Source organism: Callithrix jacchus, chromosome 2 (assembly GCF_049354715.1).
Source record: "Callithrix jacchus isolate 240 chromosome 2, calJac240_pri, whole genome shotgun sequence".
In the NCBI taxonomy this organism is placed as follows: Eukaryota; Metazoa; Chordata; class Mammalia; order Primates; family Cebidae; genus Callithrix; species Callithrix jacchus.
Genome location: NC_133503.1, coordinates 48,335,248 through 48,349,655, shown reverse-complemented (window position 1 = coordinate 48,349,655; position 14,408 = coordinate 48,335,248). Strand labels below are relative to the sequence as shown.

At 49.8% G+C, this 14,408-nt stretch overlaps 1 protein-coding gene across 17 annotated transcripts in view; it reads right to left on the bottom strand.

The window, feature by feature from the left end:
- Window positions 1-6,111: 6,111 nt before the first annotated feature.
- ARHGEF37 (Rho guanine nucleotide exchange factor 37) overlaps window positions 6,112-14,408 on the bottom strand; it is a 63,375-nt gene continuing 55,078 nt past the window's right edge. For 9 of the 17 annotated variants that reach the window (XM_054250674.2, XM_078362689.1, XM_078362755.1 and 6 more), the window contains 3 exons: window positions 12,452-12,609; window positions 9,307-9,517; window positions 6,112-6,773 (listed from right to left, as the gene is read on the bottom strand). In XM_054250674.2, the coding sequence (XP_054106649.1) occupies window positions 9,308-9,517; window positions 12,452-12,609 (368 nt within the window). In that variant the 3' untranslated portion in view covers window positions 6,112-6,773; window position 9,307. Of the gene's footprint in view, window positions 6,774-7,609; window positions 9,518-12,451; window positions 12,610-14,408 lie in introns of those variants that run through there. The other 8 variants (XM_078362763.1, XM_054250680.2, XM_054250681.2 and 5 more) reach the window with 1 other exon arrangement.

Here is a 14,408-nt window from a genome sequence, read left to right as displayed (position 1 = left end):
CCTGTCTTAAAAAAAAAAAAAATTAACAGAAAAACAAAAAACATTATACTCACAGCATAAACGACAGAACCTAAATCTGGACAAAGTGCTTTTGGCTGGTAGCTGTGATGTTCAAGGTGGGTTGAGGGCACATTGCTCCTAAGGGGAGGTTCGTACCCAGGAATCTCTGGTGTGGGAGGTGGGATGGGTGTGTGAAAAGAAGGGGTAGATGGTGAAGTTTTTCCAATTGTGTGTGTGTATGTGTGAATGTGTTTGTGTATTTGTATTCTTTTTTTTTTTTTTTTTTTTTTGGAGACAGGCTCTCACTTTGTTGCCCAAAATGGAGTGCAGTGGTGCCATCTCAGCTCACTGCAGCTTCAGCAAGCTCAAGTGATCCTCCCGCCTCAGCCTTCTGAGTAGCTGGTACCACAGGCATGCACCACCAGGTCTCAAACTCCAGGACTCAGCAGTCCTCCCGCCTCGGCCTCCCAAGTAGCTGGTACCACAGGCATGCGCCACCAGGTCTCAAACTCCAGGACTCAGCAATCCTCCCACCTCAGCCTCCCAAAGTGCTGAGACTTCAGGTTTGAACCACCGCACTTAGCCTGTGTTTGTATTTTTATTTTGTGGTTGCTGTTCTGACCTATGACATTTTTCGGGGGCAGAGAGGGTGAAAAATGGAAATAAAAGCATTTAGAAAGTTGATTTTAAAAATTAAAAAACAAAAAAGTAGGGGGAAGGTGCACTCCCACATGCCCGCCAATCAGTAGACCAGGTTGGCGCCTGGAGACGGCAGTAACTCAAGATGGCCAACTGATCACCAGAGAGTATTTAAGGACATGGTCACAGTGACATTCCCAGGGGAACAACCTTTGGCCTCTCAAGACACCTACTTGCTTTCAGTTTTGAAAGAACTCACACAGCTGTGGGGTATTTTTTAGAATTCCCAGGCGGTGAAGGGTCAGGGGCACGGGCAGTAGGGAGAAAGCTGAAGGCACAGCAGGTGTGAGTGTGGGGTCACTGCCTGAAACATTTGGAAAAAATACCGGGAAGCGGGTGGGAGGGATCAAAACTGGCTTGTGTGGCCAAGGATCAGTTTGTCATTAAGCACTTTCACATGCCAGACAGAGTGCCAAAGTCTCCCGTGATGTATCCTGTGTGGACGTCCCAAGAACCCTGTCAGCAGGACTCTCCTGATTTGCCCACAAAGAGGAAGGTGAGGTTTCAGAGAGATGAAGCAGCTTGTTTGAAGACCACACTGTGGAAAGTGTGGGGATAGGATTTGCACTAGGCCATTTTGTATGGGAAGTCTGGGCTTCTGGCTACCACCACCACCTCTTCATCCCAAGACCCTCTCCCAAGTTCGGCCCCACATGGCTCCCTAAGACCATCCTGTCCTCAAATGGGAGGGTTTTAAGCGGCTCTAGGGCAGCCACTAGAGCCCAATACGAAGTCCCTTCCACTGACAGCCATATTTGAACCCTGTGCCCAGTTCTCTGTGCTGCCTCCCGCTGTGATCTCTGTATCTTTCACCGTCCTGATCCCTGCTTCCCCAGAGCTTAGTGTTTGAACCCCAACCAAAGATTAAAACCTTGCTGCCCACTGCCTGACCTGGCTCTGACCTATGACCTGCCTGGACACTAGGAAATGCCTGTTCCCAAGTGGCCCACGGTGGCTCCGACTGCCTGCTGGACACCTGCTGCCTCCCCCACATCCCGGGGGAGTATGCCCCGGGATCACCGTGCCCTCCCAACCTTCCTGATCCTTCACCTAACCTGGCCCTCTTCTAGCTGGATCTGTGTTCCCAGCTCCAGCCCTGCCCCAGGGGAGAGGCCTGAGGCTCGATCCTGACCACTAGTCTCATGACAGCCCAGCAGCGTGAGGCCCATGGCAGCTGACTGTTGAAATTGTATTTGGTCTTTTAGCTTGCAGCTTGAGAGCTTGCTATGTGCCAGGCATTGAATTAGTCACGTAAAGTGGATTCCCTCGTTTAACCTCAAACAGCCCTGTGAGTAGTGAAAGGAGGCTGCAGTTATTGCTATTAATGTGCTAGTCTATTTCCATGGCAGAGGCTCCATGATGTGCCCAGGAGCCCTGAGACCCCAAGACCAGCAGCCTCTTCCCTGGCCAGAAGCCCCATCCTCCTCCCATCCCAAACCTGGGGCTCACCGCCCCTTCTCAGTCGGGGCCAGACACAGATGCTGCTGAGGCATCATTGCTGGAAAACTGTGTTTCCTCCTTCTCTCCCCCAGAGCTGTAGGGCCTGGCCCTTACCCAAAGCCTGGCTCTGCGCTGACCCAGTGCCCTGAGATTTCCTCTGTGTTTGTCTGCTCTGGGCCTGGCAATAATGGTCTCACCCCGCCAAGACTGGGGCAGCTCAGCAGACTACCACAGCCACTGACCCTGGAGCATGCCCGGCTCAGCTCTCCTGGAACTGAAGACACTCTAAGAGCTCCATGTAGGAAGGGCTGACAGTCCACTGAACCAGGGAAGGTGCAGATGGACCTAGAGAAGGTTGCCTTTGTTCCCAAGGGCTGGGCTGCCTAAGGGACCAGGAACCAGAGAGGTGCCAGGGGCCCAGCCCCTCCCTGCAGCCCTGGCTCCTGAGTGGTATTTAGCTGTCCAGTCAGAAAGCAGAAACCACTCTATGCATTAGAACAGAAGGAATGTGCCCAGACATAGTGGCCCACACTGTAATCCCAGCACTTTGGGAGGCCGAGGTGGGTGAATCACCCAAGGTCAGGAATTTGAGGCCAGCCTGGCCAACATGGCGAAACCCTGTCTCTACTAAAAATACAAAAATTTGTATTTTTACAATTTTTTGTAAAATTGCAGCAAGGTTTTAATCTTTGGTTGGGGTTCAAGCACTAAGCTCTGGGGAAGCAGGGTGTGGCGGGGAGGTGCCTGTAATCCCGGCTACTTGGGAGGCTGAGGCAGGAAAGTCACTTGAACCCAGGAGGTGGAGGTTGCAGTGAGCCGAGATTGCACCACTGTACTCCAGCTTGGGTGACAGAGAGAGACTCCATCTAAAAATTTAAAAAAGAACAGAAGGAATTCATTAAAGGGAGTAGCTTACACAGGTGAAAGAGCTGAGGAGTACCCCAGAGATGAACAGTAGCAAAAAGATATTACAACTCCTCGACTGGAGGGCTGCAGGGAAGAGGCGGTGTTATTAGTGTCTAGGATATGGTGCCACCAGACAGAAACTGGAAGCATAGCCAAGGCTGTCTAATGGGACCTGGGACCACAAGAGAGGGGCCGTCCGGTGGGAGCTGGGACTATGGAGGAGACCGGCCACTGGCAGGGAGGCTACCTGAAGCAGAGAAGGGGAAACTGAGACATTTCTTCCACCTGCCAGTGCTTCCCATGGGTGAAACCTACCAGGCAACCAGAGAGGAAGGGAGCGGGGAAATGTAGTTTCCCACAGCACAGAGCGGAGCGAGGCAGGGAACCAGCATGCCGGCAAACAAGCAGACAACCACCTCTGGAGATAGGAGCTGTCCAGGATGGGAGGGCACCACTCCAAGATTTCCTCCAACTCAGCCCGCCTGAGGGTCATGGCTGTCCCAAACTGGCAGCCACTGTTTAGAACTCAGTTTCCACTCATAGGCCCTGAGGACATCCAGACCCTGGAGGACCAATGACAGGCAGACAAGCCCAAGATGGGGAACCCAGAAGCAACCCTAGATGTCCTAGAAATAGGCGGCTGCCTGAGACCTCCAGGATTAACTGAACGCCAGGAGCTAGTGCTCCTGAGCACAGCCACAAGTGACCATCTATGAGGACACACCTGGTCCCCACTTCTTTTCACTCCCTAAGCTTCTCCTGAAGCCTCCAGAAGACTCTTGGGCCCCAAAGCTGCTGCATCCCCTGGAAACACCAGAAAGGATGCTCCTGGCTGCAAAGTGCCCTGGGCCTATGAGAGGAACTGCCCCGTCAGTATCCAGGGTGCCTGCTTATTTCCTGGTAGGCCATCACCTGCCCAGCTTGTCCTTGTGCAGATGCAGTGGACGCCAGAACGCCCTGTGGCTGGAGAGAGGCAGGGGAGAGCCCGGGGTGCTTGTGCCCATGAGCACTGCCCCAGCCTGGCAGCACCGGGGATGGGAGAGGAAGGAAAGCCTCAGGAATGCCTGTGGGGTGTGACAGCAGCCCCTGAGTGAAGAGCTGTGCCCAACCCCAGCTAAGACCTCAGGACCCAGGACGAGGGGCCTTCTACATAGGAGAGTGGCCTCATCAGCATCCCACATAGAGGGAGGTAGACAGGCCCTGCAAACCTTCCTCTAAACATCATGTAATTCCTCTGAAGACCCCATAATAATGACAAGTATGTTTATTGAGCACTAATGAACTGGGTGCTTGACTAAGTGACTTATGTCAGCATCTCATTTAATTCTCCAAAGAGCCTTGTATGCTAGGTATTATGGGGAACCTGTCTAGTGGGGCAGACGATATGACCAACAATAAAAATTTGAAGATAATAACAACCATAATAACAATCACAACAGATTAAGCAACGCTTCTCAAAGATCTAAGGAAGCAAATTAATGTCCCATGAAGGGAGGGGTCAAGTGAGGACACAGAAAGAAATTTCACAGGAAATACAAAGATATGAAAGTAATTCTTCAGAGAAGATCTTCACCCAAAGCACTCAACCCACTTTCAGGTAGAATATGCAAGGAGGCAAACTGCTGTGGACCACACAATCTCCACATAGAAGATGTCACATCAAAAAATAAAAATAGGCCTGGCACGGTGGCTCACACCTGTATTCCCAGCACTTTGTGAGGCCAAGGAGTGTGGATCACCTGAGGTCAGGAGTTCGAGACCAGCCTGACCAACACTGTGAAACCCTGTCTCTACTCAGAATACAAAATTAGCTGGGCATGGTGGCGCATGCCTGTAATCTCAGCTATTCGGGAGGCTGAGGCAGGAGAATTGCTTGAACCTGGGAGGTGGAGGCTGCAGTAAGCCGAAATAATGCCACTGCACTCCAACCTGGGCAAGACAGAGCGAGACTTTGTCTCAAAAAATATATATATGATCAAATAAATAAACAAACAAAAACTCTGGTACCTGGCGGCTTCTCTTGAAACAGCAGAATGATACCACGGTGCCCTCCTACTGATGTGGGAGCAGTTGTTTGGAGCCAAGAAGCTACAGCTCTTTAGAATGAGTGTGTATGCTCTGGTCAACACAGTCCCCACCACCCCCTAATGCCTTTCACTTGGCCCTTCTCATCTCCATTCACGACCTGGCACCATGGGCATTTCGGATTGATCCCAAAGGCCCTTCCCAGCCGTCCCTTAGCTGATTGGAAGATCCCTGCTGCCACCTGGTGGTCACAGTTCTCCTGTGCCATCAATGCACATCAGTGATACTCCTGATATGTCTACCACCAGGCACACACCAGGCACACACGTCTCTCATGTAATCCTCTTACCAGCCCTGGGAGAACAGGAATTATTGTACCCATTTTACAGATGAGAAAACAGAAAAGGTAATTTGGAAACTTATCTATAAGAAAGAAACAAATGAGCAAGGTTAAGTGAATACATCGTTGGGATCTCAGCTCCCATGATGTTGCTGGAGGGGAATCCGGCTCTTTCCTTCATCCCAACCCAGGGTATTTTAGGCTCTGTCCTGCCACAACAGGCCTTAAAATGACTCTTTCATGTTAGAAATTAAGTCCTGGTGGAGGGCCCAGGGATCCCTTGAGATGGACCAGAACTCTGCAGTGAGTACTTTTGAGTTGGACAGGGGAAGACAGAGCAGGCTGGAAGCCATCATCAGGCGTCTTCGTAGAAACCATGATCCAGCCATAGTCAAGACATGTGCTGCTTGCCTATGGCCAAGTAGGTCTTGGACTCAGATATTTTTGTTTTTCTTCCTTTTTTTTTTAAACAAGGTCTCACTTTGTCACCCAGGCTGGAATGTAGTGGCACAATCATGGCTCACAGCTGCCTCAACCTCCTGGGCTCAAGAAATCCTCCTGGGTAGCTGGGACTGCAGGCATGAAGCACCAAGCCTGCTTAGATTTTCTGGGGCCAAGTGCTGGGCCTTTTCATGCCACCATGCAGCCTCCCAGGCCTGAGAAGGCCTCCATCCCATAGAGGACAGAGCATTCCCATAGGATTGCTTTATCTCTATTTTTATTTTTTTGAGACAAGAGTCTTGCTTCATCACCAAGGCTGGCAGGCAATGGTGTGGTGATCTTGGCTCACTGCATCCTCTGCCTCCCAGGTTCAAGCAATGTCTCAGCCTCCCAAGTAGCTGGGATTATAGGTGCATGCCACCATGCCTGGCTATTTTTTTTTTTCATATTTAGTACAGATGGGTTTCACCATGTTGGCCAGGCTAATCTCTAACTCCTGACCTCAAGTGATCCACCTGCCCTGGCCTCTCAAAGTGCTGAGATTACAGGCATGAGCCTGCCATGCCCCGCCCAATTGCTTTCTCCAACCTTACATATCTCACAAGGCCCAGCACCTGCCCCACCTTCCCCAGGAAACTGTCCCTGACTACCTAAGCCTTCCCAAACCTCTCCTTTGTCTGAGCACCTATATGCCCAGTCCATAGCACCCCTCTGGGGCTGAGGGCATCCTTTCCTGTAGGGCCAGATAACTGCTTGATGTCTGACTCTCCAGCCAGCCAGGAGAGTCCTTGAAGGCAGGGCTTTGGTATCTCCATCTTCTCTGGGATGTATTGAACATCTAGTACTTGAGGCACATGACAAAGGGCTTAGGGAGATTCTAGGATGAATCGGAGCTTCTCAGCCTCATGGAGCATACAGTTGTCTGTGGACACAAGAGGCACACAGTCAGAGCCTAGCGATCTTCCCAAGGCACAGCCCTGAGCACATTACTCCTCTGCTTCAAACCCCTTCATGCCTCCCCACTGTCCTCAGAATAAAATGCCATGCTTGCTGCCACCTCTGAGCCTCCAAATGTGCTCTCTCTGCCATCTTCACCTAACCGCCCATTGAGCCTCAGCTTGGATATCACCTCTTCGGGGAAACCTTCCTTGGCCACCAAGTCTGAGTCAGAGGTAGGCCTCCTCCCTGGACTTGTGTGGCACCTGCCATTACTTCATCTTGACACATAGCTTGTAACTGATGTTGCCTCATCTGTCTCCCTTAGAGACTGCGATCTGGAAGACGGGGCCTCATGTGTCTGATTTCTTTCTGTATCCCTACTAGCTCAGGCCAGCTCCTTGAGGCATGAAGGGTGTCCATTAAATGGATCTGATCAAACAAGATGTCTTTTTTTTTTTTTTGATGGAATCTCGCTCTGTTGCCAGACTAGAGTATAGTGGCACGATCTTGGCTCACTGCAACATCCGCCTCCCAGGTTCAAGTGATTCTCCTGCCTCAGACTCCTGAGTAGCTGGGACTGTAGGCACCCACCACCATGCCTGGTTAATTTTTGTATTTTTAGTAGAGATGGGGTTTCACCATGTTGGCCAGGATGGTCTTGATCTCTTGACCTTGTGATCCATCCACCTCGGCCTCCAATAATGCTGGGATTACAGGTGTAAAGATGTCATTTTCATATACAGCAAGTGTCTAGCGAAGAAATGGCACAGCAGGGTATCTGGCTACTCAGTGGTTAGAGTCACACAAACTCCAGAAACATTTCCATCTTTTAAGTCCTTTATTCCCGGCAGTTTACATCAGTTACTCATTGAGCTAGTGCTCATCATATTAACCAAGAATTCATTCATCTTTCTTTTGATATTGTAATCTTTTTTTTTTTTTTTTTTTTTGAGACAGAGTCTCACTCTTGCCAGGCACCAGGCTGGAGTTCAGTGGCACAATCTCGGCTTACTACAACCTCTGCCTCCCGGGTTCAAGCAATTCTCCTGCCTCACCCTCCCGAGTAACTGGGACTACAGGCGCATGCCACCATGCCCAGCTAATTTTTGTATTTTTAGTAGAGAGGGGTTTCACCATGTTGGCCAGGATGGTCTCGACCTCTTGACCTCGTGATCTGCCCACCTTGGCCTCCCGAAGTGCTGAGATTACAGGCGTGAGTCACCACGCCCGGCTGATATTGTAATCTTGTCCTCATGTCCACACTGAGTTGGGGCCCAAGGTTTTTAAGAGTTCTCACTCCATTACGGGAAGCAAGAGATACCCTTGTGAACCAGACTTCACCTCCTGGAGGGCTTGTTCAGTTCATAGGCAAATATCTTTGCAAATTTAGTATGTGATACCCCAACAGTGAAATAAATAAGACACAGTGCCATGGTTCTAGGCATTTGGAGAGGGAAAAGGCACATTACACAGATTCCCCTGGAGAAAATACAGGCCGTTCTCCATCTTCTCAATATGCATTTTCCCACTCTTCGGTGACTTTTAATCTCATCCCCTGGTCTATGCGAAACCAGAACCCACATGCTACTCAATACGTTTTTATTTTCCCTTCATCAGATAGACTTGGTTCCAAGTATATTTTATTTTCCTTCCTTATGCCTACAAGACATCCAATTTTGTTCAGGTCCCTTTTAATGGCACTTAATAAATATACATTCTGAGACCTGACCGACAGGCTGTCCCATTTCACACTGCCTCTAAAGCACCTACTTGAACTAGCTAGTGCAGAGCTGAGTTAGGACACATCCTAGCTTATAGCTCATGGCCATCTCTGGCCCCAGATCCATCTGTCCAATACTGTGTGTCTAGGGTAGAGGTCCTCAGTCCTGGCTACATATTAGAAGGCCTTGGGAAGCTTTCTGAATTCCTGAGGCCTGAACCACACCCTAAACCAATTTCATTAGAATTTCTGGGTGGGAGGGAGCCTGGCTTCTGTCAGTTGAAAGCTACCATGGTAACCTCACTAAGCAGCTACACTGAGAACCCCTGAGCTACAATTCCAGCACACAGTAGGCCCACAATAAGTATCTGTGGAACGCACTAGTGGGTTTCCTATTTCCTTATCTGTTCCCCTATGCTTCTTATTTTTATCAGAAATCTGAGCAGGAAAGAGCAGAGAGAATGAGTCAAGAGCATCCTATAAAGTGAATTTGCTACTGAGAAAGGAACTGTAGGGGCTGTGTTTCTCTTGTATTATGCAGTCTTCATGCTTTGACAGGCCCAGAGGAGGCAACTTACAGACTGTCTGACACAGACATGTATATATTTCTTAAAAGCCCTTCAAAAACCAGAGCTCACTGCTTAGGCATGTCTTCTGGTGGCCTCCTGAGTGCCCTTCACCCACCCTGGCGTGGTCTTCCCTCCCACCCCCACCTTTCCTTTGCTTCATCTCCCTCCGGGGTCACCCCCTCTAAGCCTCCCCCATCACTTGGCAATGTGGGCTCCAAAGAGGTTACCCTAAGAGGGCAGGTTCCAGCCCCACAAAACTGGGCTCGGGACCCTGGCCAGGAAGCCAGAAGGCACATAACCCCTCCGTCCATTCACTTCCACCAGGCTCCACTCCGGGTTCCCCTTCTTGTCCTGGGCCTCCAAGACGGTCACGGGCTGGCCTGCCTGCAGACTCACTTCATGGCTGCTTCTGGCCTCAAAAGGGTATGCTGCTATGACCTGAAACACACGGGGGGTGATACAGAAACAGTCAGGGTGAGAAGGCATCCATCCTCCTGTTCCCATACACCTGGCCCACGGCCCCATTGCTGGACGCTCACCACCTTCCAAGTACATCCTTTGTGCTAAAGGCAATGACTGCATCTGCTAGTACCACGGCCCATACAATGTGATGGCACTGTCCTAGCACTCTACCGAGTTTGGGTTTTCACAACAATTCTATCATTCTATTTGCTCTATTTTTCAGATGAAAATTGAGGCTCAGAGGACTCAAGAAACTTATTCAGAATTGCACAGGAGTGAATCTAGACCTGCCTGACCTCCAAACAGATATTTTGGATTCACTGTTGCCACAGCACTGAGCAGACTCAGCACCCTTTCCCCCTCCGGATCTAAGGGTTTCAGCTGCTCAGGCCTGTTTCCCAGCTGAAAGTGGAGACAAGAGTTTAGGCAACTTGGTTACTTTTGACAGGAAAATACTGAACTGGACCAGCTGTGGTGGCTCATGCGTGTAATCTCAGCACTTTGGGAAGCTGAGGTGGGCGGATCACCTGAGATCAGGAGTTCAAGACCAGCCTGGCCAACATGGTGAAACCTCGTCTGTACTAAAAATACAAAAACCAGCTGGGCAGGGTGGTATGCACCTGTAATCCCAGTTATTCAGGAGGCTGAGGTGGGAGGATTGCTCGAGCCCAGGAGGTTGAGGCTGCAGTGAGATGAGGTCGCACCACTGCACTCCAGCCTTGACCACAGAGCCAGACACCATCTCAAAAAAGAGAAAGAAAGAAATTGAACTAGAGAAAACAGTTGGTGAGGAGGGCATTTATTGGGCTAATGTTTAACCTCTCTGAGACTGTTTTACCATCTGCAAAATGGAGGGGATGGTCCCCGCCCCTTCGGGTCATTGAAAGAATTTCATGAAGGAATACATGTGTAGGGCTTTACACAGTGCCTGGGACGTACATGGCAAGGGCTCAATAAGTGCAGACTGCTTTGGTTCTTTTTTTATTTTTTTGACTGTTACTGTTATTACTGATGGTCAGGCCTCAGGAACATTAAGCAGTGTAGGAAGATTGGGATGATTCCAGGCAAGTCCCACAGAGTCCCAGAGGAAGCAGCTGATATACCTGGGCAGACAGACAGCTGAGCTGACCCAAATGAGCCCCTGGATGGGCATTCCCTGACACACCACCCAGACTGACTGGAGCCCAGCTGCAGGGGCAACCTCATTTCTTTCCCCAGAGAGACTGGGGCTGAGCTGGGTGGTCAGGCCCTCCAGTGGGGCCTTGGTGGGTCCTTTGCATTCCCTGGTGCTTTACTTCTGGCTACTACTGGAGGATGCTGGGCTGACAGCCTTCCCAGTGGGTGTGGCAGGAGATCTGGATCAGAGGGTCCCCAGACACCTATGCAGCACTCACACAGAACCACTGCAGGCTCCTCCAGCTGCCCTGGCCCGAGGCATCTGGGTGTGTCCAGATCCTTTCTGTTGCTCCTGCCTCCTCTGAGGTGCATCCTCCACCACCCCCTACTGCTGGTCATTGTGACAGCAGCCTCCATTGAGAGAAGTTCACAATACATGCAGGCCTTAACTGTCTCATCCCATCCTTTCAACTATCCCAGCTGAGCTTCTTTGCTGCTCAAGGACTCCATCCCTGCAAAGCCAAATCCCTTAATGGCTTCCAATCACTTTATTTTTTAGATACAATTCACATTCTATAATACTTACCTTTTTAAAGTATACAATTCAGAGGTTTTAAGTATATTCACACAGGCACATGCAACTATTCCCACCATCTAATTCCAGAACATTTTTATCACCCCAAAAAGAAACCTCATACCAGTTAGCAATCACTCCCTACTCCCCACCTCCCAGCCCTCAGCCCCTGCCAGACACTCATCTACCTTCTGTCTCTATGGATTTGCCAATTCTGGACAACCACAGGCATGGAATCCTATGTGGCCTTTCGCATCTGACTTTGCTCACTTAGCAACATGTGTTCAAGGCTTGTCCGTGCTGCAGCATGTGCTGGTGCTCCATTCCTCTCTAGGGCTGAATAATATTCCATTGTACGAAGAGCTCATGTTGTGTTTATCCATTCGTGTTGATGGGCTTGAGGGTTGTTTCTACTTTTGGGCTGCTGTGAATAATGCTGCCATGAACATGCATACACGTTTCCCATTGCTCTTAAGAGAAAGATAGACTGACACCCTCACCAAGGCCACAAGGCCCTGCTGGCTGTCCCTGCCCAGCTCTTCAGTGGTACAACTCTCCAGTCTGCCCCTCTCTTCTCCGGCCACACTGGCTTCATTCAGTTTTTCATATACCTCCTGTCCTCTCCTACCGCTGAGGCTTTTCTGCAGAGTTCTTTCCATCTGCACCCCAGTACACCCTCTTTATCCAATTAATTCTCTCTCTCCCTTCCTGTCTGAGAAAAAGCGCCATTCTTCTCAGCAAAACCTTTCCTGGACCTCTCTGCATCTAGGGCTCTGGGCACTTATCTCTGCTATCAAATTTAACTTCAGTTACTCATGCAATTACTTTATTAATCACTGTTTTCCCTACTTATAGATTAGAAGTTTGAGGAAAGCAAAGACCATAATTTAGTTTTGTTCATCATTGTATCTCCATCTAGTACAGTGCCTGGCAAATATTGAATAAATGAATGAATGAATGAATGAACGAACAAATGAATGAATCTCACTTGCCCTGCTGATGGGGAATGAGAGGTTAGTTTTCTGTGGTTGCTGTGGTAGGGGTGGGAGGCCCCTTTCTTCAGGTCCCACTCCTGGCTGGGACACTGGTGTGGCCACTGATCAAGGCCTTGGCCTCATTGAGTGGCAGAGGGGCATAGACTTTGACAGAGACATCTGTGACTCAAGCCATAATCCAGATGGCCGAGGAGAGGCAAGCCCCCAGCCTTCTCCCGTACTCACCTGGTTCACGGTGGGAATAGAGGGCACTGGAGCTCGAACAGGTTCTGGTGTTAGACATCGGGGTTCTTCGTTCAGCCCCGCCTGCCTTCTGAGCTCCTCTGCACTGGGGACCACATGGTACAGCTGCAGTTTCCCAGCTGGCACATACCCACGATGTCCTAGGGAGCATGCAGAAGGTTAGTGGACTGTGGGCCACCTTCCCGTCCCTTTTAATGGTGGAGAAAAATCAATGGATGTAAATATCTCCAACACAGCTTCTCAACACCCAAGAGAACCTGAAAAGGTCATCTAGGAACCCTGAACCCCTTCTGTTCAGGGTTTCCGGCTTCTGCTAACACACCCCAGTGATAGGGGGCCCATTCCCTACTGGACAGCCCACTCCATTTGATCAACTATGATAGAGATTAAAAGTTTGAAACACAGTGAAACCTCATCTCTGCTAAAAATACAAAAAATTAGCTGGGTGTAGTGGTGTGCCCCTGTAGTCCCAGCTACTAGAGAGGCTGAGGCAGGAAAATAGCCTGAACCTGGGAGGCAGAGGTTGCAGTGAGCCAAGATCGCACCACTGCACTCCAGCCTAGGTGACAGAGAGAGACTCCGTCTCGAAAAAAAAAAAAATGCTTTGTCCCTAGACTGGCCTGAAAACTGCTCTCCTGATGGAACTGCCAGCTCCCATGTCCCTCTGGGGTCTGCCTAGAGCAAGAGCTTCTTCCTCTCCCCAGGTTCTGCCTTTCTCAGGAGGCAGAGACTGCCTTTCTCCTCTCCAGGTGATCCCAGGTCCTTTGAGCATAGCAACTAGTCCAGTGCTGCTCTGATTGCTGTCGTTATGAATGGCTATCACTTCCCGAGGGCGTGCCAGACTACAGAGCTAGCATTTGATTACAGAGTCTTCACATCAACTCTTGAGGGCAGTTGGTAATGTTGTCATCTCCATTTTACTTTGAACCAGCCGGGCTCAGACAGGCTCCACGACTTCCCTGAGATCACACAGCCAGGAAAGTGGTGGAGCTGGAATCCAAGTCCAGTCCTTTTGGCCATGGGGGCCTTGCTTAATACTCATTCCATTGTTTCCACCTTAAGTCATGGAAGTGCTGTTTCATGATTTCTGTCCAATTTGTACCACTTTCTTAATTTTTTAATTGACTCGATTTTGAAAACTTCATCTTGGCCGGGCATGGTGGCTCACGCCTGTAATCCAAGCACTTTGGAGGCCAAGGCGGGCAGATCACCTGAGGTCGGGAGTTCAAGACCAGCCTGACCAACATGGTGAAACACTATCTTTAAACATAGAAAAAAGAAAAAAAAATTTCATCTTGTACTACACAATAATAAGATTATAATCACGGAATTGCGGACTAGTTATATTTTTTCTAATACTTATTAAAATGCTTAAGTAGCTGGGTGTAGTGGCTCGTGCCTACAATCTCAACACTTTGGGAGACCGAGGTGGGTGGATCACCTGAGGCTGGGAGTTCGAGACCAGCCTGACCAATATGGAGAACCCCATCTCTACTAAAAATACAAAATTAGCTGAGCATGGTGGTGCATGCCTGTAATCCCAGCTACTTGGGAGGCTGAGGCGGGAGAATCAATTGAACCCAGGAGGCAGAGGTTGTGATGAGCTGAGATTGCACCACTGCACTCTAGCCTGGGCAACAAAAGCGAAACTTTGACTTAAAAAAAAAAAAAAACCTTAACTAACAATTATAATGCACTGTCTGAAGGGGAAAAAAACTGTCTGTGGATCCTCTGACAGTAATCTCATGCACCCCTCATCTTTTGTGTCTCACGCCCCTCTTTGAAAGATGACTTCCTGGGCCATCTCACCTGGATTCATGCTGCCACTGTCCTCCAGCCCAGTTACACTGGGACACCCAGACCTGAGCAGCACACCCCAAGGCCATTACCAGTACGGAGTGGGCAGGATGACTGCTCGCCTCAATCTGCACATCAGACT